Source organism: Neoarius graeffei, chromosome 9, assembly GCF_027579695.1.
Source record: "Neoarius graeffei isolate fNeoGra1 chromosome 9, fNeoGra1.pri, whole genome shotgun sequence".
Taxonomy (NCBI): Eukaryota; Metazoa; Chordata; class Actinopteri; order Siluriformes; family Ariidae; genus Neoarius; species Neoarius graeffei.
Window position 1 is genome coordinate 34,693,184 of NC_083577.1, and position 22,944 is coordinate 34,716,127.

Consider the following 22,944-nt stretch of genomic DNA (forward strand, 5'->3'; position numbering starts at 1 on the left):
CTTTCTATGATAGCCAGCATGAACTTTTCCAGCCATTTTGCTACAGTAGTTCTTCTGTAGGGTTGGATAAGATGGGCTAACCTTCACTCCCCATGCAGCACCAATGAGTCTTGGTTGCACATGACTGTTCACAGGTTGTCGGTCCTTGGACCATTTTTGGTAGGTACTAACTAGGGATCGACCGATATGTTTTTTTTCAGGGCCGATACCGATTATTATGGAATTGGGATCCCGATAACCGATATGTGCAACCGATAAATGTAAACATTATAATTCACATGAAATTAAACATAGCACACACTGACAGACCTTCATATCCATGAAATGTATGTTTAATTGTAAAATTGAACATGAAATTTTGTGCAGGGAGATGCCAGCAGCATTTGTACAATAAAGTCAAACATTAGTTAGAATAAAATGAGAAATAAAATAATAATAAAATAAATATTCACCAATAAAAATATTATATATCACTCCCTACTATATTACAGCTCACCATTTTCAGTGGAAAATAAATGAAAATACACTCTGGATTCTTTTACACTAAGAACTAAGTAAGACTTACCAACTTCAAGTAGTTTTTAAATAACAAATCAAGTGTAGGGAGCTGCCTGCAGCATTTTTTAAAAAGTAAAATCAAACAAAGTAGGCCATCACTCCCTATTATGTAACAACTTAACAAGTAACCATCTACATTCTAATGCTTTTAATGCCCAAGCCTAATATTCCCAATTTAGGAGGATTATATTGTAGTGAAGGAAGCATTACATGTAGTTTCAGCGAGACTAGTTGGTTGTAGGCTAATTCAAGTGCTTCCTTCCGTAAGCTAAGTTTGCCTGGCTACACAGATGCAAATGGACAATTTTAACGAGTAGATGAAGAATGTAAACACGATGTGCTTTTGCAACATGTGTGTTTGTGACTTATTGCGGCAAAAGCAGCGTGTCCTTACCTTGAAGTGGGATCTGCTTCTGCCCGAGTGCCCGTACGGCCGCCTTGAAACAGTTCACAGCGTTTAGCTACACGTGTCGATTGGCTATATCTTGTGCCAAACAAATCAGATGTTGTGGTGGGCGGGACCGTGTTCTTGAACTCAGAGAGGCGAGTGCAGGAAAGGACATGCAGTGACAGTCGCGTTAGGAACGAAATGGCTGCAAAAAGGCATGTTATCGGCATATCGGTGGAAATTACAGCCGATACCGATAACCCTAAAAATGCAGAATATCGGCCGATATATCGGCCAGGCCGATTATCGGTCGACCCCTAGTACTAACCACAACACCTCACAAGACCTGCCATTTTAGAAATGCTCTGACCCAATCGTCTCGCCGTCCCAACTTGTCCTTTCTCAAAGTGGCCCAGATCCTTACACCTGCGCATTTTTCCTGCTTCCAACACATCAACTCTAGTCATACATGGCTTATAGCCTACTCGGTGCTACGCACCTCATTGGCTATCAGCTCATGTACGATTCGATTTCGTGGAATAACTGTTGGATATTCACGTCATCCGTCAGTGGTTTTAATGTTATGGCTGATTGGTGTACATTCTGCCATGTTACATGGTTAGGACTGGGAAATGAACTGAGATTTCATAATGAGTGCAAATTCTCCCAAAAATATTCCTGCAGTCAATAAGCAACAGAATTTTGTGCAAGCAGAATTAACTGTAGTGAAAAAAAAAAAAAAAGACCGTGTTTATATAGTAAAAGGTAAGCATTAACCCACACAACCGTTACCCAATCAAACAAAAACAGAAATAGATTTCACGGTTATCACGCTGTTCCTTAAATCTACAGATTGCAGGCAATTTGTTGACTAAACTACTATTTCATCAGCATAGTATTTGCTCATGGGTGTGGCAAGAACACACAGTCCAGCCCTGTGGACTGAGCACTGTGTATTGCAATATTGACACAGTAAACATGCAACTGACATTGGCCTGGTTGCAGGATCTAATGAGCAGAGGTGGAAAAAAGTACTGAAAAATTGTAATTAAGTAAAAGCATCTTTACTTCGCTTAAATTCTACTCAAGTAAAAGTACCCATCTAAAAATCTACTCGAGTAAAAGTAAAAAAGTACTCAATTTAAAATGTACTTTGAGTAAAAGTTACTTTCAATTATTTGATGTAAAAAAGAAAGCACAAGCCATAAATCAAATTGTTTTTAATGAACCATTAGTCCACATAACCTTTCAGGCAGTATAATGTATAAAGCTTTGTTTGGACTACCCCATAAAACATTTTCAAGTACAAGTGGCATAACTTGTAAATTCTATCATCCATTTTTTTCTTTACTGACAAACGCCTGCTATTTTTATGCATACTTGTATATATTATATATATATATATATATATATATATATATATATATATATATATATATATATATATATATATATATATATATACACACATACACACACACACACACAGAGTCTACATGTAATGTGCAATTTTTCCAAGCCTCTCAATAAGGCAATTTTTCTATACTTTTTCATGGTAGATAATGCAAATAGCCCTCTGTATTTAATCCTTCATTTGTCTAATTTGTATTTCAGTTTTATTTGTTATCTGTGACATTTTCTTGCTACTGTAACACGTGAATTTCCCCGATGTGGGATGAATAAAGTGAATCTAATCTAATCTATTAAAGCCACTAAAGCAGACTTACTAAATGACACATATGAAACATAAACCAACCAAACTCAGTGTCCTGAGCTCTCACGATTTAAAGACAGCTAAGCGATTCCTTAGTAACACTGTGCTCTTCCTTATATAGAAAATATAATCGACAAATTAACTGCAACAGGGCGGCACGGTGGTGTAGTGGTTAGCGCTGTCGCCTCACAGCAAGAAGGTCCGGGTTCGAGCCCCGTGGCCGGCGAGGGCCTTTCTGTGCGGAGTTTGCATGTTCTCCCCGTGTCCGCGTGGGTTTCCTCCGGGTGCTCCGGTTTCCCCCCACAGTCCAAAGACATGCAGGTTAGGTTAACTGGTGACTCTAAATTGACCGTAGGTGTGAATGTGAGTGTGAATGGTTGTCTGTGTCTATGTGTCAGCCCTGTGATGACCTGGCGACTTGTCCAGGGTGTACCCCGCCTTTCGCCTGTAGTCAGCTGGGATAGGCTCCAGCTTGCCTGAGACCCTGTAGAACAGGATAAAGCGGCTACAGATAACGAGATGAGATGAAATTAACTGCATAATCTTTACAAGCTGTCGAGAGGTAATGTGCAAACTATTTTGAGACCACCCCATAAAACATTTTTAAGCAAAGTGCCAAATTCTGAATTGTATGGTCCAACTCAAACACCACAATAAAAAAAGAAAAAAACCAAAATCAAACAAAAGTATCCAAGACAGTGAAAATGTTTTGATGGCCCATCAGTGACCTCCCAAAGCTCTAGTCTAGGCTACAGCTAACAACCCAGGAGCTAGTCTATACATGAATTAGGATTTTTTCATAAGAGACCAATTGCAACTAAAACCATGCACTCATTATTTCTGACTGTCGTTCTGATAAAACAAATTTGTAAACGTGAGGAGATTCATTTCATTTAGGCTACTTCACTTGAAACGTTAGTGATCAGTATGGATGCTAGGCGGCCAAAATAATTGATAATGAAGGCACATTTTACTCAACAGTGGAAGGTTTTAACCAAACAATAAATATGGACCCTTTTCACGTGACGTCACGACAAACACGGCCGCCATTTTGGACATGTACTACCAGTAGTTTACCACAGCCAGCATTGAGGAACGGCAGCAAAGAAAGTTTTTACTTTCAGCAAGACTTCCATCATGCCACTATATTGTTGTGCACCTGGATGTAGTAACCATCAACAAACAAGGCAAGGGTTATCATTTTATCAGATCCCGACGGAGAAGATGGATAGCGGCCATTAACAGATTGGCAGCCCTCGGCATACCAACGCTTGTGTAGTGACCACTTTGTTGGAGGCAAGATGAATAAAATTAGCCAGAAAAGGCATTACATTGCTGTTAACATTCTGTGGCGGCGAGTGTGTAACCAAATAGGCTAAAATAACCCATTGTAACCTCTTTGTTCTTCTGTAGTAGCTATTGTTGACTAGCTAATGTCAACATCATAGTTGGTATGTTACTATAGCAATGTTTACGTTCAGTCATTTGGATGACTGTTAAAACCTTTCAGTCTCAAGTTTTTCCTTTACTGTATTTACTAGTTTAGTGTAATTATGATCCGGCAGCTATTTACACCGGATCCAGTGTAAACAGCTGCCGGAGCCAACGTCCGAGGTTCCGGAGCGCACTCCGGCTTGCTCCCCCTCAAATTAAGCAGCGCGCTCCGGCTTGCTCCCGGAGTGCTCTGGCCGAGGTTCCGGAGCGCGCTCCGGCTTGCTTCCCCTCAAATTAAGCAGCGCGCTCCGGCTTGCTCCGGAGCAAGCCGGAGAGCGCTGCTTAATTTGAGGGGAAGCAAGCCAGAGCGCGCTGCTTAATTTGAGGGGGAGCAAGCCGGAGCGTGCTCCGGAACCTCGGCCGGAGCACTCCTGGAGCAAGCCGGAGCGCGCTCCGGAACCTCGGACGTTGGCGTGTATGTGTATGGCGATGGGTTTTTAACGACAGGTATACGGATCATGTGGGCCGAAGTCAGGTAAAGACGAGGGCTTCGTGTACTTCCGTACGTCAGTGAACAATCCTGGTGGAAGCAGGTAAACGTCGTTCTCTAAGCCTGCTAACCTCAATTTTTGCAAATACCTCTCCCTCTGCTCGCCCTGTAAATGCCCTACGTCGCTGGATAGTGAAGGTGTTTTCTGCATCTCGCTCCTTTTTCTTTTATGTTTTTCGTTTGTCGCCTTCCTCGCATTCAAACTGATTCGAGCCGAAGTCCACTACATGTCCAAAATGGCGGTCGCGTTTACGAAGGTCACGTGACTGAAAAGGGTCTATAACATTTGGGATACACAGGTAAATGCACATATCTACTTACCACCACATGCTTCCGCAGATTTGACGTGGAAGTTTTGTAGACTGATAGCTCTGTACGGCAGGGCAGGCACATTTTGCATTGCATTATTATGTTATTGCCTCGTTTGCGTTTGAATGCAAAGTACTGGCTGAGATACGGCCAAGGATTTCCCTCGCTGTCCGGCGCATCTGTTCCACGGGAATTCTCTTCTTGGCAATCGTCAACCTCCTCCATGACCTCCTCTATCTCTTGCTCGGCTACCTCGGCACCAGCCATCATCCAACGACATATGTAGGCTAATATGGATATTCCACGCGCGCGCCTGCGCCAGTTTCCTTTCAGTTCAGGCCAACTGGTTTTTTTTTTCCCCCCGCATTGAATTTTTTTGCTCAGTAACGGGTGGTTTTCGAATGTAGCGAAGTAAAATACTTGGTTCAAAATGTACTTAAGTAAAACTACCCATTTCAAAAACTACTTAAATTACAAATTACACACACAAAAAAATCTACTTAATTACAGTAACGTGAGTAAATGTAATTCGTTACTTTCCACCTCTGCTAATGAGGTCATGAGAGAAATTATTCTACACCTGGGTTAAATCGGGGGCACATGATGCAAGATCCAATGTGGATACATGGCAATAATTATACAGAACAAGTTCATCTGATCTTAGTCTTAAACCACGTACCTTCAAAGTCATGGACGACAAAGTTGAGAGGCTTCCCTCCATCCTTGGGCGTGTACGTCATCTCCAGTCTTCCAGGTCCAGGAACGACAAAGTCTGTGGCTTTGTACTGAAGCAAGAGAGAAGAAACAAGTACATGGGAGAAGGATGCAGTGAGTGGAGTATCAAAGGACAAGAAGGACATCTTGTGGATGAAGCCAGAATGACTCAAACTTCAGCAGCAGGGGACGTTTAAACAGCGCTTATGCAATATTGCGATATGCACATCACTGTCCGATAAAGCCTTTCATGAAATTCCTCCAAAAATCGTGAGAGGAATTGATTTCAGAAGGGGAGAACCCTTTCCAGGACGGATGGACAGACGGACAAACAGACGGATGGACTTCGCCACGAAATAATCCCCCTTTGGGGGTCAGCGGGGGATAAAAATATGGTTTCAGAGCTATAAAACCCAGTCGATTTCGTTTCTCCAAGTTGGGGTACAAAAAACAAACAAAAAAACCCTTTCTTCCAAAATTAAAGACCAAAACAGGTTTTTACTCTGCGATATTTTTCTCTTTTCATATGATTGAACTGTGTTTGCTGGCGTTAATTAATATACTGTACATACAGTGGTGCTTGAAAGTTTGTGAACCCTTTAGAATTTTCTATATTTCTGCATAAATGACCTAAAACATCAGATTTTCACACAAGTCCTAAAAGTAGATAAAGAGAACCCAGTTAAACAAATGAGACAAAAATATTATACTTGGTCATTTATTTATTGAGGAAAATGATCCAATATTACATATCTGTGAGTGGCAAAAATATGTGAACCTTTTGGATTAGGAGTTAATTTGAAGGTGAAATTAGAGTCAGGTGTTTTCAATCAAGGGGATGACAATCAGGTGTGAGTGGGCACCCTGTTTTATTTAAAGAACAGGGATCTATCAAAGTCTGATCTTCACAACACATGTTTGTGGAAGCGTATCATGGCACGAACAAAGGAGATTTCTGAGGACCTCAGAAAAAGCGTTGATGCTCATCAGGCTGGAAAAGGTTACAAAACCATCTCTAAAGAGTTTGGACTCCACCAATCTACAGTCAGACAGATTGTGTACAAATGGAGGAAATTCAAGAGCATTGTTACCCTCCCCAGGAGTGGTTGACCAACAAAGATCACTCCAAGAGCAAGGCGTGTAATAGTCGGCGAGGTCACAAAGGACCCCAGGGTAACTTCTAAGCAACTGAAGGCCTCTCTCACATTGGCTAATGTTAATGTTCATGAGTCCACCATCAGGAGAACACTGAACAACAATGGTGTGCATGGCAAGACTGCAAGGAGAAAGCCATTGCTCTCCAAAAAGAGCATTGCTGCTCGTCTACAGTTTGCTAAAGATCACGTGCACAAGCCAGAAGGCTATTGGAAAAATGTTTTGTGGACGGATGAGACCAAAATAGAACTTTTTGGTTTAAATGAGAAGCGTTATGTTTGGAGAAAGGAAAACACTGCATTCCAGCATAAGAACCTTATCCCATCTGTGAAACATGGTGGTGGTAGTATCATGGTTTGGGCCCGTTTTGCTGCATCTGGGCCAGGACGGCTTGCCATCATTGATAGAACAATGAATTCTGAATTATACCAGCAAATTCTAAAGGAAAATGTCAGGACATCTGTCCATGAACTGAATCTCAAGAGAAGGTGGGTCATGCAGCAAGACAATGACCCTAAGCACACAAGTCGTTCTACCAAAGAATGGTTAAAGAAGAATAAAGTTAATGTTTTGGAATGGCCAAGTCAAAGTCCTGACCTTAATCCAATGGAAATGTTGTGGAAGGACCTGAAGTGAGTAGTTCATGTGAGGAAACCCACCAACATCCCAGAGTTGAAGCTGTTCTGTACAGAGGAATGGGCTAAAATTCCTCCAAGCCGGTGTGCAGGACTGATCAACAGTTACCGGAAACGTTTAGTTGCAGTTATTGCTGCACAAGGGGGTCACACCAGATACTGAAAGCAAAGGTTCACATACTTTTGCCACTCACAGATATGTAATATTGGATCATTTTCCTCAATAAATAAATGACCAAATATAATATTTTTGTCTCATTTGTTTAACTGGGTTCTCTTTATTTACTTTTAGGACTTGTGTGGAAATCCGATGATGTTTTAGATCATACTTATGCAGAAATATAGAAAATTCTAAAGGGTTCACAAACTTTCAAACACCACTGTAGGTGTTAAAAGCTACAGTCACTCTGTGATGGAGTGATGCAAAGATTTACACCCACAAGAGAATATAGGTAATTAGTATAAACACGCAGGTGATTATAGAAAATCTTGCATGCTGATTGGTCGAGAAATTCGGACTATTTCTTGATAATCACCGCGAGCAACTCGGCAAAATGGCGGACGATCGCTTGGTCAAATTGGAAAAATTACAAATGATGAAAGAAAATGCTGTTCTTAAAAGCACTAAAGATGCTACTAAGTTTGGTCTAAAACTATTCAAAAAGGCAGGACTGATTTATTGTATCGATTTCAAAATAAAGGATTTCATGTGACTCAGTGTAGATAAGTGACAAGTCTGTGTTGCGCCGTTATTACATTTGCATGCCATTTTTGAAAGAGGAAAAAAAAAAAAATCTCCTGTGCATTTATACTAAAACAATTGTCAACCTCAGGCTCAGTGAGTATCAGTGATTATTCTACACACAGGTCACTTTCTCGATGGAATAAAGACGTGTTCTGTTCCCTTCTAGCGGGTTTCATTCATTTGGTTTGATAGCATGCGGTATTGTTAGCATATCGCTTATCCTACGTGTATTACGCCACTCTACCCAATCGAGAATGAGCGTTGAATATGGTTTACAGTACTGCATGGTTGTCAAGATGATATGACGTCACACGTCGGAGATGTAAAACTTTCATGCTAGCGAGTCACTGACAATTTTGTAAACCAACACGGCCGCCAGGTTTGCTTCGTTAAATACGGAAGCTTTTGAGAGAAGACGCGTTGAACACCTGAAAGGAATGGGTACGAATAATAATAATGTTTTTTTCATGGTATATCAGATATTCCATTCAGCTAACACTCATCTTCGACTCGTTCACCATCATGCTAGCTGAATGAAATATTTCAGATATACCACTCAACGCCAGCCAATATTATTTCAATAATAACCTTGACTTCGTCTCAAATTATTATTCACCAATTCACTTCACCTTCAATGAATTTGTTAATTAAATGCACAATGCAGAAGAAAAGCTTGTTTCCTGTTTATTCAACCCTGTCTCACAGCATCAACTTATCGGACATTTTCGATCAGTAGAAACAAATTCATTATTTTATTACTGCAAGACCATTCTAAGGTTAGTCAGGACACTGCTGGCTTTCTGTCTGGAGATGATCACGACTCCGTATCCCCTTTTACACAGCCTGCTCAAGGCGGGAATCTTACGCCTTTATTCATCATCGCATTCTGTATAAAAATGTCCGAATGTGTGCGCGTGGGGGGGGGGGGGGGGGGGGGGGGCAGGAGGCAGGGCGGTGTCGTTCCACCTCTGAGCTGGAACGATTGATAGGAACAGAGCTGGAATTGATGCCTGTGTAAAAGGGACATCCGGCACGGCGGGACAGGGGTGTAGTATCTTTGACATGATACTTTCTGAGACCAGCGTGAATTCGCATGTCTGCATCTACCGTATGGTGTCTAATGTCTGGATGCTTTTCTGCCTCAAGTTGCTTCACACTTCAGCTGACTTCCTCCTCAACATATTTCTGATCCACAAACATGTTGCTTGCATGAGTCTCTCCACTCCTTTCTTCCTCATTCTCCGTTTGGACGTGCAGTTTTCTGACACTATCCTCTCAAAAAGCTAACTCAGCTAAAAGACACACACACACACACACACACACACACACACACACACACACACACACACACACACACACAGAGTTCAGACTGCAACCTGAAACGACCCATATCAGATTTGTTGTGAAATCCGATTTTTTTGTTAGGCCGTTCACATTACCAATTATATGAGACTTGTATGCGATCTCCAATATGAACGGAAAACGACCCAAGTGTCCCGCATGCGCAAATTGACACGTAATAAGCACATCTACGTAATACGTAAACAAAAAAATAGCGCACTCATGTTTAATAATTTCTTTTTTTTTTGTTTGTTTAATTATCTGGTTAAAGTGTGAGGTCTTGTGTGTTTTTGTTTCTGAACTGAAATGAAAACGTGTAGCCTGGTAACGAGGGTTGACTCCTAAATCTCTCTAATTTCTATATAAGTGCACTACATTACTAGGAAGTAATGGATTTTTAAACTCTATATAGTGCACTCGAGCTTCAGTAGGCAGTCATTTGGGATACGGCCACTGTATTACCAAACTCTTAATTCAGGCTTAATAATTTGCACATATTTATTTCGTCATATTAATAAACTTTTTCTACATTTTTATAAATATTTATTTAGAGATTGTTTATAGCCAGCTGAATTCTGCAACTTCTCAGCGCTGGCTCAAGGTGCAGAAACACCAGTGCAGTTTGCTATGGAGATGAGGCGAGACCTGGCGATGTGGTTTTTGTGGCGGCAGCGGAACTCACACAATAATCTGATTAACAGCAGACTAATGAGACCGAAGGGTTGTAGATGTCTGATAAAAAAGAAAAAACTAACAATATTCAATATAAGACATAATGAACGTAATTGAATGAGACCGAAGGTGTCAAATTACTGGAAATTTCCAGAACAATCTTATAATCTTGTAATACAGGATGGTTTAAGTTATAAATCAGTTATAGAAACTGTTTTATTTAATCAGGCTAACAGATCAACATCCAGGTCCCTACCAAATCCACCATTAGCTTGATCAATTCTATAAAAGTCTATTTAAATTCGGAAAACTGTACAAATGTTGTTTTCCACCAAAGAGGCGGGATTAGCCAACGCAGAATAGTGACGTTTGTCTCTTGTTGATGACGTGTAGGTCGCATGAATGCGACCTGTCCGGTCAGACTGCAGTCGCATGTGAAAATAACGGATATGAATCGGAATTAGGACCACATATCCAAGCGGCCTGGGTCGCATGTGAAAAAAATCGGATCTGTGTCGTTCAGATTGTCAATAACAAATCGGATACAGGTCGCATATGGGCAAAAAAATCGGATATGGGTCGTTTCAGGGTGCAGTCTGAACGTAGTCAGAGAGAGAGTGCGAGCTGTTACTTCCCTTAATCATGAATTTAACAGAAGTGATTACATGTTGCATGTGATGCTCAGTAACTTTCCTTGCATTTGAAGAGCGGTATAAATGTGCACGGCTAACAAAAGCACCGACACTCAGTTCACCTGCTGTTTTTTTTTTTTTAAACAACGCCAGTCTGCACATTTCTGACGTATAGCCACATCACCCTAGACACCAACGCTCGATTGTCACGCCTTTGGTTGCAGAACGTCGCCTCACAGTGTAAAAACACACTTGCCTGACCTCATGCTGGCTTTATTTGGTTCAGTGTGTAAAGAACCAAAGCTGGAATATCGAGGTGTCCCCTTTACGTCAATATTACGAAATATCTGTGTAAAAAGGGGTTGCGTTTAGCTGCTGGTGAGCAGGCGATGGGGAAGGGAAGGAGTTTGAGACCCCTGCTGGGTTTAAATTTAAAAAAAAAAAAAACCCACCCCACAACATTATGTACAATCAGACAAACTGAAAATTCTTAAAGCCCTGAGCACTCCCTAATAAATTCAATGCTGAACACAGGCACTCCTGAAACAGAAGGAAATTCCAGTTTGTGGTCTCTGGTAAAAAGGGTTACGATGAAAAAGGGTTAAGTTGGTGGGAAACCCCCAACTTTATTAAAAAAAAAAAAAAAAAAAAAAAAAGTGTTTTAATCCTAAACTGGGTGCCATCAATCAGCACCTTATCTCTTTACATTTATTCTATCCACATTCACTGGATATGATCAATCACGTGCTCCGATTGGCTACTCTACTACTAGGCCATCAGCTCATAAACCGTGAATAAAGAAAAACAGGCACTACGTTCACACTGCAAGGCTTAATGCTCAATTCCGATTTTTTTGTGAGGTCGTTCACATTAACAAATATATGCGACTTATATGTGATCCTCAGTATGAACGAAAAGCGACCTAAAAGTGTTCCGCATGCGCATTGCAGGATACGACGACATCACACGCAGTGAGCATGGCCAGTGTTTACGGAAGTAACCTAAAGTTTCCTGTGTATGACAGTAGCCAGCATGGAGTACCTGGCGATGATGCAGTTGTTGCGACAGAGCCAGAACATGCACAATAGCCTGATGTTAAGGAGGAGGTTGAGAAGGAAGAGGGCAAGGGTTTTGGCTCAGGCGTTCTGCAGGGTAGTGACTGCAACCTCCGTTCAAAGGAACATCAAAGCCATGTTGTTGTAACTTTTTTTTGAGAGACCCGCCGCCTACTTCAGCGCAGAATAGTGACGTTTGTGGCTTGTTGATGACGTGTAAGTCGGATGAACGCGACCTGGCGGTTCAGACTGAAGTCGCATATGAAAAGATCGGATAGGAATCGGAATTAGGACCACATATCCAAACGGCCTGGGTCGGATTTGAAAAAATCGGATCTGTGTCGTTCATATTGTCAATAAAAGATCGGATACAGGTCACATATGGGCGAAAAAAAATCGGATTTGAGTCACTTCAGCCTGCAGTGTGAACGTAGTGAAAATGGCAAAGCGTGTTGCTGAACCAACCGAGCACGAAAAATTTTCTATTCGAAAACACCCCCCCCCAAAAAAAAAAAAAATTACAAAAACACAACGAAAAATTGAAGTATTATTTGATGGTAAGAACGCAGCTTTTTATTTTTCCAAGAATTATTGCATTTTTCACAAATAGTTCCTGTCATTTCGCCAGTTTTTTGACATTCTAAGCAGAAATGAGTTTGTCGGACTTTTTGTATAAACTTTATTTATTGAATTTGCAAAAAATAAAAATGCACGGTGGTGTAGTGGTTAGCGCTGTCGCCTCACAGCAAGAAGGTCCTGGGTTCGAGCCCCGTGGCCGGCGAGGGCCTTTCTGTGCGGAGTTTGCATGTTCTCCCCGTGTCTGCGTGGGTTTCCTCCGGGTGCTCCGGTTTCCCCCACAGTCCAAAGACATGCAGGTTAGGTTAACTGGTGACTAAATTGAGCGTAGGTGTGAATGCGAGTGTGAATGGTTGTCTGTGTCTATGTATCAGCCCTGTGATGACCTGGCGACTTGTCCAGGGTGTACCCCGCCTTTCGCCCGTAGTCAGCTGGGATAGGCTCCAGCTTGCCTGCGACCCTGTAGAACAGGATAAAGCGGCTAGAGATGAGATGAAAAATGCTCCGTTTCTCAAAATCCAGTGAATGTGGATAGAATAAAACAGTTTTTCCACTCAATCTCATCGTACATGGCTTATAGCCAACTCGGTGCTACGTGCCTTATCAGCTACCAGCTCATGTACGACTCGATTTCATGGAATAACAAACGTAATGAGTGGATTACTGGTGGACCCGCAGCAATACCGTAAGATCCTGCTGTTCCTTTCAGTCATACTCCATTTACTGCAGTACATTTTGCTCCGTTACAAAGATCATTTCCACACTAACGTCAGGAACAGCAGGACTAATCGTACCATCCTGTCACATGACCTCTGTTGATCACACTGATGGAGAAACAGCTTTGGATGACTTCCTAGTCTGGAGTAAGCGACAGTAAAGAGGGTAAAGGTAGCTGTAGAAGTGTAATGTGTAGACAGATGACTCACTGATAAACTGCGTGCAGCACACAAACCTCAGTCTGATGCAAATCCGAGAGTGTGTGGGAACGGAGCTAAACAATGTCGTGCTCAGCACAGCTCCAGATGGGTTTGTAGCAAGCTACATGATTTCAGGAGTCTGAAGGCCACCCCATGCCTCTTAATTACTGGAGAAAAGTCCAATTTCTTATAAGGTCTTTACAAAGCTTCTTTGGGGCACCAGCAGGACGTACACAATCAGATAATTCACCACAGAACAGAGCACGAGGTAATCTTTCATCACTCATACGAAGCACATAACCGGCCCAACGAAGGTGGGCTTCCATGATAAAGGCCTCGATTCCACGTGTAGCAACGAGATAGCGCTTCCGTGTTCGGTACAGGATCTTGCCAAGATATTCCGGCGATCCTACATAGACAGCGCATGTGAAGTGTATCAAGTTGCGTTACATGACGTAGGTATAGTGTCCATGTTTCACAACTGTAGAGCAACACTTAAAACTGCAGCCTGATAAACGTACCTAGACAAAACGTCACGAGTGTCCCATAGCCTTGCTGCAAGATGACCAAATGTAGAAGCTTTTGCAATCCGTGCAATGATTTCAGCATCAACAGAACAATCACTGGATAGTACACTACCCAAGTAACAAAAGTTGGTGACTACTTTTAATCTATCTAACCCAATCACTGTCGGTTCTCTAGAATATATACACTACCGTTCAAAAGTTTGGGGTCACTTTGAAATGTCCTTATTTTTGAAAGAAAAGCACTGTTCTTTTCAATGAAGATCACTTTAAACTAATCAGAAATCCACTCTATACATTGCTAATGTGGTAAATGACTATTCTAGCTGCAAATGTCTGGTTTTTGGTGCAATATCTCCATAGGTGTATAGAGGCCCATTTCCAGCAACTCTCACTCCAGTGTTCTAATGGTACAATGTGTTTGCTCATTGCCTCAGAAGGCTAATGGATGATTAGAAAACCCTTGTACAATCATGTTAGCACAGCTGAAAACAGTTGAGCTCTTTAGAGAAGCTATAAAACTGACCTTCCTTTGAGCAGATTGAGTTTCTGGAGCATCACATTTGTGGGGTCGATTAAATGCTCAAAATGGCCAGAAAAATGTCTTGACTATATTTTCGATTCATTTTACAACTTATGGTGGTAAATAAAAGTGTGACTTTTCATGGAAAACACAAAATTGTCTGGCTGACCCCAAACTTTTGAACGGTAGTGTACCAGGTCTGGGTTGTAAAAGAACTTCAGTTTTCTTTATGGAGATGGAGACGCCATATCTTGTGGTTGCCTTATAAAAACTGTCAGTAAGAACTTGGGCAAGGAGTTTAATTAACAGTTATTCCATGAAATAAAGTCGTACATGAGCTGATAGCCGACGAGGAGCGTAGCACCAAGTCGACTATAAGCCATGTACGACGAGATTGAGTGGAATAACTTATTCTATTCACATTCACTGGATTTTGAGAAACAGAGCATTTTTGCTTTTATTTTTTGCAAAGTCGATAAATAAAAACTTTATACAAAACGTCCGACAAAATCATTTCCGCTAAGAACGCAAACAAACCGGCGAAATGACTGTAGCAATTTGTGAAAAATGCGATAATTCTTGGAAAAAAAAAAAAAAGTTCTTACCATCAAATACTTTCATTCCATATTTTGTACTATTTGGGGTTTTGGAGTAGTTTTTATTTCATTTTGTTTTTCCTCTACTCACGGTATATGACCTGATAGCCTAGTAGCAGAGCAGCCAATCAGAGCGCATGATTGCTCATATCCAGTGAATGTGGATAGAATATTAAGAATTATCCTGGAAGTCAGTCAGTTATCGATTGACACAAAGTTTGTAAATTTACTTACAGGTTAAAAAAAAAAAATGTTTTTTTAAAAAGTTGTGATTGCATAAGTATTCACCCCCATTGCTGTGCTACCACTAAATTACTTATTGCAACCAGCTGCTATCAAAAACCACATAATTAGTGGAATGGAATTAAGCTGCGAGTACTCACAATCGACTCAACTGATTTTCCTCCTAAATTAATGATATATAATCCCAATTCAGTTTATTTCAGGTCTAGGCAGCACATTAAGTATCAAAGCTCAAGAGGGGTGAATACTTGTGCAAGGGACTGTATTATTATATATTATCCTACTGTGTACAAGATTTATATAATTAGTTTTTCCAGGTACACAGAAGACAACGATTAAAAGAAATCCTGAATGATGTTTATTCACAGCTAAGTAGAGCTGGCCGATAAATCGATTTTATCGATTAATTCGAATTTACAGTTAAGAACGATTTGTTTTTATGAAAATTGGTTTTCTCTCCACAGTAAAGCAAGCAACCATCCCGGACACATTTTCGAACTGTGTGCCTGATGATCAGAATGCGGCGCGGTGGAAGGCAATCACAGATGCTATCGCGATGTTTTTTGCAAAAGACATGGTGCCCATATACACACGGCGGAAAAGTCAGGATCCCCCCCCCCCCCCCCATTTTGTCAGTTTTATCGAAAAGGACACAATTATATTTACTATTTATATTTATTTTTTTCACGGTCCAAATCCTGCGCTCTGATTGGCTGGCGAGCGAGTCCTTATTCTACGGTACGGACCCTGGCTACAGACCTCTGGTGACTCGCTCGTTCACAACAAACATAGTAGCATTTTTTGTCAAGGTTTATCTTATTAAAAAAAAAAAAAAAGATTTACTTATCACAAATCTTGTAAATTTTTGCCAGCATTTCTCAGGAGAATAGCATTAATTTTACAGCATGGATAGCGATAACGACAGTGTTCACAGCGAAAGCGAGTTTTACTACCCTGAGGAAGAAGAAATAAAACATTTCAGGAGAAAGCTAAAAACCTCTAACTGTTGCTAACACCGAGCAAAAACATGGCTGAATCCTGAATGACTCCTATTTGTATAAAATAGGGGACTACATAGGCGGCAAAATGTAGTTTTTTTCCTGCCATGGAAGTGCACTTGTATACCAAGGAGGAAGCAATTTGCATTACAGCCGTGAATGAGGATTCAAAATGGCGGCTCGGCTCGGTTTTCCCTTTCGGGCGCTCGTTTTCTGTTAGAATTTGGTAAAGAAAAAAATATATATATTATTTACCAGCTTGAGGTCGGTCCGTATGGTGAAATACCATCACCTCGGCCTTGAATGAGGGCCTCGGTCAGTACTTTCAAGACCTCGGTCACGGTATTTCACGATACGGACCTCCCAGCTGGTCGGTCGGTCGTACGTACGGGGCATTTTTTTTTTTTTTTAAGTTTGAGGGTGCATTTTAAACTAAGCTAATGTTGGAGAAAGCTTTCTAAAAGTTACTGTATGTTCTCACTGTTTACAATGGCATGGTCTGCCAGCTCATCTACAAGCTTGTTTTTTGACTCCTTTTTGGTTTCTGATTGCACTTTAACCCCAAAGGGGAAATTTAAGTGAAAACAAAAAGGTAAAACTTGTTTTGAACCATTTCTTTGTCATCTGTAGTTTGATTTTTAGTGTGTGTGTGTGTGTGTGGGGGGGGGGGGGGGGGGGGATTAAAATCGAAAATCGGAGTTTGTGAAAAAAATATTTTTTTTTTTTTAGGCCATATCGCCCAGCTCTACAGCCAAGTTATAAACTGTTGGCTAATTTATAACCATTATTCAGCTCACCTGGTCTCCGTGGGCGTGTCTACCGATGATGATTGGTTTGGTCCAGCCGGGTACCAGGCGCGGGATGTTCTTGCATATGATAGCTTCGCGGAACACGGTGCCACCCAGGATGTTCCGGATGGTACCATTGGGGGAGCGCCACATCTGCTTGAGTTTGAACTCCTCCACACGCTTCTCATCAGGTGTGATGGTGGCACACTTGATGCCCACGTTGTAGCGACGCACTGCTTCAGCAGCCTCCACGGTCACCTGGTCATCCGTGGCATCGCGGTTCTCAATGCCCAAGTCATAGCTGCAAGGAGAAAAACAGTGCGGATTTGCCATGCTGGACGTAATAATGGAGTGCTGTTATCGTTGAAAGAGATTCAAACTCATTCAGGCATCAAAATGTAGCAACACCACATGCACAATGTTTTTTCAGGGTCAATCTTTTTCAGAACTTCTCCATACAAGATCTAAACCTCATGACAAATCAGGATTCTTGATTTCCAAAAAGTCAGTGCAGCCACAGTCATTAAGGAAGGAAGTTATTTATAAAACCTGCTTAAAACATCCAAAGTGCTGTACATGGTTAAGATCATATCAGTCAGTCTAAATTCTTCACACATGCAATCAGGGCACCAAAGGAATGTCACTTCAAAACAAAACAAAGAAAACATGCACAAAAAAAAAAAATTACTAGAAATGCGTTCAAGTAACATGAGGCCCCTCCCAACAGCATTTTTGTAGGCGGTCATGCAGCCATCATAAACGGTCAGTTACCTAGATTTTTCTATGATTTTTTTTTTCTGGAAGTTTAAAATCACATTTAAAAGACAGACACTGGCCAAAGACAGGAGGCCAATCTATACTACCGATTTATTGGACAACATATGCCATTAGCCTTATAACTAGTGTCAGTGAGATCCAGAACATTACAATGCAGAGCATGCACAACATAAGAGGAATATCAAGTGTTTCATATTTCAAGGTTTTTCATGGCATTTTTGGCATTTCAGCAGAAATGATCCCCAACATGTTCAACAAGAACACAAATGGAACACGTTCTCAGAGAAATCCAGCCCGTTCAGCCACTGCCATGGCGGCTGGATAGATGCCCGGTTCGTTAAATTAGTGACTTTTCTCATATGAAATGTTGACAGATTGTATCCAAACTGTAGCCACGTTGAGAAAAGGGCATCCCCAATATAGTTCCGCCAATTAACTTTTGAACCAACAGGTGCATTTGGATAAGTAAAGCCTATTTTTCTGCATTTTTGTAGTCCTGGTAATCTTTTATATTGGTAAAGTTGTTTATAGGACCATTTCTCAGTGTCTCTTTTTTTTTAATCAATAGTTTTTCAGTAATAACTTAATATTTAACATACTCAATTTTAATCACAAAAAGAGAAAATCGCAACAATTTCTCACAACTTCCACTTCTTCCAGCAATGTAATCACAACAAAAACCTAAAAAACACCGCAACTTTCATCACAATTTTTTGGAAAACCCCCTGCAACAGACATTTTAGCCCGCAACAATCACAAAAAAGGCCCGAGAAATCCTGGGGGGACTGATCAGTATCCGGTGTGACCCCTTTGTGCAGCAATAACTGCAACTAAACGTTTCCGGTAACTGTTGATCAAATGTTGGTAAATGTTGGATTAAGGTCAGGACTTTGACTTGGCCATTCCAAACCATTAACTTTGTTCTTCTTTAACCATTCTTTGGTAGAACGACTTGTGTGCTTAGGGTCGTTGTCTTGCTGCATGACCCACCTTCTCTTGAGATTAAGTTCATGGGCAGCATGGTGGTGTAGTGGTTAGCACTGTCACCTCACAGCAAGAAGGTTCTGGGTTCGAACCCAGCAGCCAGCGAGGTCCTTTCTCTGTGGAGTTTGCATGTTCTCTCTGTGTCCGCATGGGTTTCCTCCGGGTGCTCCGGTTTCCCCTACAGTCCAAAGACATGCAATTAGGTTGACGTGGAGTGGCCTTGGGCTGAGGTGCCCTTGAGCAAGGTACCTAATCCCTGACTGCTCCCCGGGCGCTGTGTGCGCGCACGAGTGTTCACTACTTCAGATAGGTTAAATGCAGAGGATGAATTTCACTGTGCTTGAAGTGTGCATGTGACAAAGGTTTCTTCTTCTTCATGATCAGATGTCCTGACATCTTCCTTTAGAATTCATTGGTATAACTCAAGATTCATTGTTCCATCAATGAGGACAAGACGTCCTGGCCCACATGCAGCAAAACAGGCCCAAACCATGATACTACCACCACCATGTTTCACAGATGGGATAAGGTTCTTATGCTGGAATGCAGTGTTTTCCTTTCTCCAAACATAACGTTTCTCATTTAAACCAAAAAGTTCTATTCTGGTCTCATCTGTCCATAAAACATTTTTCCCAATAGCCTTCATGATCTTTAGCAAACTGCAGACGAGCAGCAATGTTCTTTTTGGAGAGCGGTGACTTACTCCTTGCAACCCTGCCATGCACACCATTGTTGTTCAGTGTTCTCCTGATGATGGACTCCTGAACATTAACATTAGCCAATGTGAGAGAGGCCTTCAGTTGCTTAGAAGTTACCCTTCGTGACCTCACCGACTATTACACGCCTTGCTGTTGGAGTGATCTTTGTTGGTCGACCACTCCTGGGGAGGGTAACAATGGTCTTGAATTTCCTCCATTTGTACACAATCTGTCTGACTGTGGATTGGTGGAGTCCAAACTCTTTAGAGATGGTTTTGTAACCTTTTCCAGCCTGATGAGCATCAACAACGCTTTTTCTGAGGTCCTCAGAAATCTCCTTTGTTCGTGCCATGATACACTTCCACAAACATGTGTTGTGAAGATCAGACTTTGATAGATCCCTATTCTTTAAATAAAACAGGGTGCCCACTCACACCTGATTGTCATCCCATTGATTGAAAACACCTGACTCTAATTTCACCTTCAAATTAACTGCTAATCCTAGATGTTCACATACTTTTGCCACTCACAGATATGTAATATTGGCTCATTTTCCTCAATAAATAAATGAGCAAATATAATGTGTCTCATTTGTTTAACTGGGTTCTCTTTATCTACTTTTAGGACTTGTGTGAAAATCTGATGTTTTAGTTCATATTTATGCAGAAATACAGAAAATTCGAAAGGGTTCACAAACTTTCAAGCACCATTCTATCTCCATTTAAAAGTCTTCATATGCTGATCGAGAATTATAATTCCTATGATGTACCAAGTACAAGACAGGACACTTTGCCATGAACTCATGACTGAGAGCACGACATGGCTGTCATCAAGGTCTTTTCTGTTCCCAAGCTTCCTGTATTACTGAGCTCAGTCTGTTGTGCTGAACTTTTACCTAAATTCCCCTCCTACCACCCTGGAGGAGAGAAGCACAGCGGCAACAGGTCTACAGGAGTTTAGTTACACAACGTCATTTATTTAATAAATAAGTGTGAATATCTTTATAAAATGTGGTTTTATATTTATATACACAGTGGTGCTTGAAAGTTTGTGAACCCTTTTGAATTTTCTATATTTCTGCATAAATATGACCTAAAACATCATCAGATTTTCACACAAGTCCTAAAAGTAGATAAAGAGAACCCAGTTATACAAATGAGACAAAAATATTATACTTGGTCATTTATTTATTGAGGAAAATGATCCAATGTTACACATCTGTGAGTGGCAAAAAAGTATGTGAGCCTTTGCTTTCAGTATCTGGTGTGACCCCCTTGTGCAGCAATAACTGCAACTAAACGTTTCCGGTAACTGTTGATCAGTCCTGCACACCGGCTTGGAGGAATTTTAGCCCATTCCTCCGTACAGAACAGCTTCAACTCTGGGATGTTGGTGGGTTTCCTCACATGAACTGCTCGCTTCAGGTCCTTCCACAACATTTCCATTGGATTAAGGTCAGGACTTTGACTTGGCCATTCCAAAACATTAACTTTATTCTTCTTTAACCATTCTTTGGTAGAACGACTTGTGTGCTTAGGGTCGTTGTCTTGCTGCATGACCCACCTTCTCTTGAGATTCAGTTCATGGACAGCTATTCTGACATTTTCCTTTAGAATTCGCTGGTATAATTCAGAATTCATTGTTCCATCAATGATGGCAAGCCGTCCTGGCGCAGATGCAGCAAAACAGGCCCAAACCATGATACTACCACCATATTTCACAGATGGGATAAGGTTCTTATGCTGGAATGCAGTGTTTTCCTTTCTCCAAACATAACACTTCTCATTGAAACCAAAAAGTTCTATTTTGGTCTCATCCGTACACAAAACATTTTTCCAATAGCCTTCTAGCTTGTCCATGTGACCTTTAGCAAACTGTAGATGAGCAGCAATGTTCTTTTTGGAGAGCAATTGCTTTCTCCTTGCAACTCTGTCATGCACACCACTGTTGTTCAGTGTTCTCCTGATGGTGGACTCATGAACATTAGCCAATGTAAGACAGGCCTTCAGTTACTTAGAAGTTACCCTGGGGTCCTTTGTTACCTCACCAACTATTACACGCCTTGCTCTTGGAGTGATCTTTGTTGGTCGACCACTCCTGGGGAGGGTAACAATGGTCTTGAATTTCCTCCATTTGTACACAATCTGTGACTGTGGATTGGTGGAGTCCAAACTCTTTAGAGATGGTTTTGTCACCTTTTCCAGCCTGATGAGCATCAACAACGCTTTTTCTGAGGTCCTCAGAAATCTCCTTTGTTTGTGCCATGATACACTTCCACAAACATGTGTTGTGAAGATCAGACTTTGATAGATCCCTGTTCTTTAAATAAAACAGGGTGCCCACTCACACCTGATTGTCATCCCATTGATTGGAAACGCCCGACTAATTTCACCTTCAAATTAACTGCTAATCCTAGAGGTTCACATACTTTTGCCACTCACAGATATGTAATATTGGATCATTTTCCTCAATAAATAAATAAGTAAATAACCAAGTATCATATTTTTGTCTCATTTGTTTAACTGGGTTCTCTTTATCTACTTTTAGGACTTGTGTGAAAATCTGATGTTTTAGGTTCTATTTATGCAGAAATATAGAAAATTCGAAAGGGTTCACAAACTTTCAAGCACCACTGTGTATATATATAAAATCAGCTGATGTCTGTCTACATTATTAAATCAGATTCCTTTAGTCAAATACAAATAATTACACTCCGCATGACAGATTTGCCCTTTAAAAAGAGTGAAGAATTTCATCCATGCATGGGTCTGTACAGTTAAAGATCTGAAAGGCTGAACAGTGGCTTTGAACTTCTACGGTTGTTCAAGAGATCTTTAGATCTTAAAAGTCCTTTGCTTTTTCCATCGGTCATTTTAATTACAAGAGAATCAGGAATGGTGTTATGGAGTTATCCTGAATAACCCAAGAAGATTAAAGAGGCCCTGCTTTAGTGCTGGTTTACACGCTCATATTAAAGGAAAAGTCCAAGGTTTTTATTTTTTAACCTGGGCCCTATTTTCCCATCTCTTTTGGCCCTTATAGTATATTTACTCGGGACAAAAAGGGTTGAAATCGGTTCGGTATTGAGTTAGAACCCTATAACCGGCAACCGCAAAATGGCTATACAACGCAACCCTATCCTACGTCCACGTCAAACTAAACCACTTGTTTTCACCACTGACAGGCTCATAAGTGTCTGACAACATGGAAAAGATCCCTGTGGAGACACACCTGTCTGTTTACCTCAATATTATGATAGAAACTATAGAAAATGTCTAATCTACACTCATTGCTTTAACTTTCTCTTCTTCTGGTTTTTGACGCAGCGCCCCATTCAGTGCCTGTAGCTGTTTATCACACAGGAGGGGCATAATCAACTACAATTAATCAAAATACGAAAGGAGAAATCATGCAGAAT

The 22,944-nt window shown here is 41.0% G+C and overlaps 1 protein-coding gene across 2 annotated transcripts in view; it reads right to left on the reverse strand.

The window, feature by feature from the left end:
* idh1 (isocitrate dehydrogenase (NADP(+)) 1) overlaps window positions 1-22,944 on the reverse strand; it is a 46,870-nt gene that overhangs the window by 17,226 nt on the left and 6,700 nt on the right. For both annotated transcript variants that reach the window (XM_060929347.1, XM_060929348.1), the window contains exons 3-4: window positions 17,077-17,368; window positions 5,633-5,738 (exon numbers count right to left, since the gene is read on the reverse strand). In XM_060929347.1, the coding sequence (XP_060785330.1) occupies window positions 5,633-5,738; window positions 17,077-17,368 (398 nt within the window). The remainder of the gene's footprint in view (window positions 1-5,632; window positions 5,739-17,076; window positions 17,369-22,944) is intronic.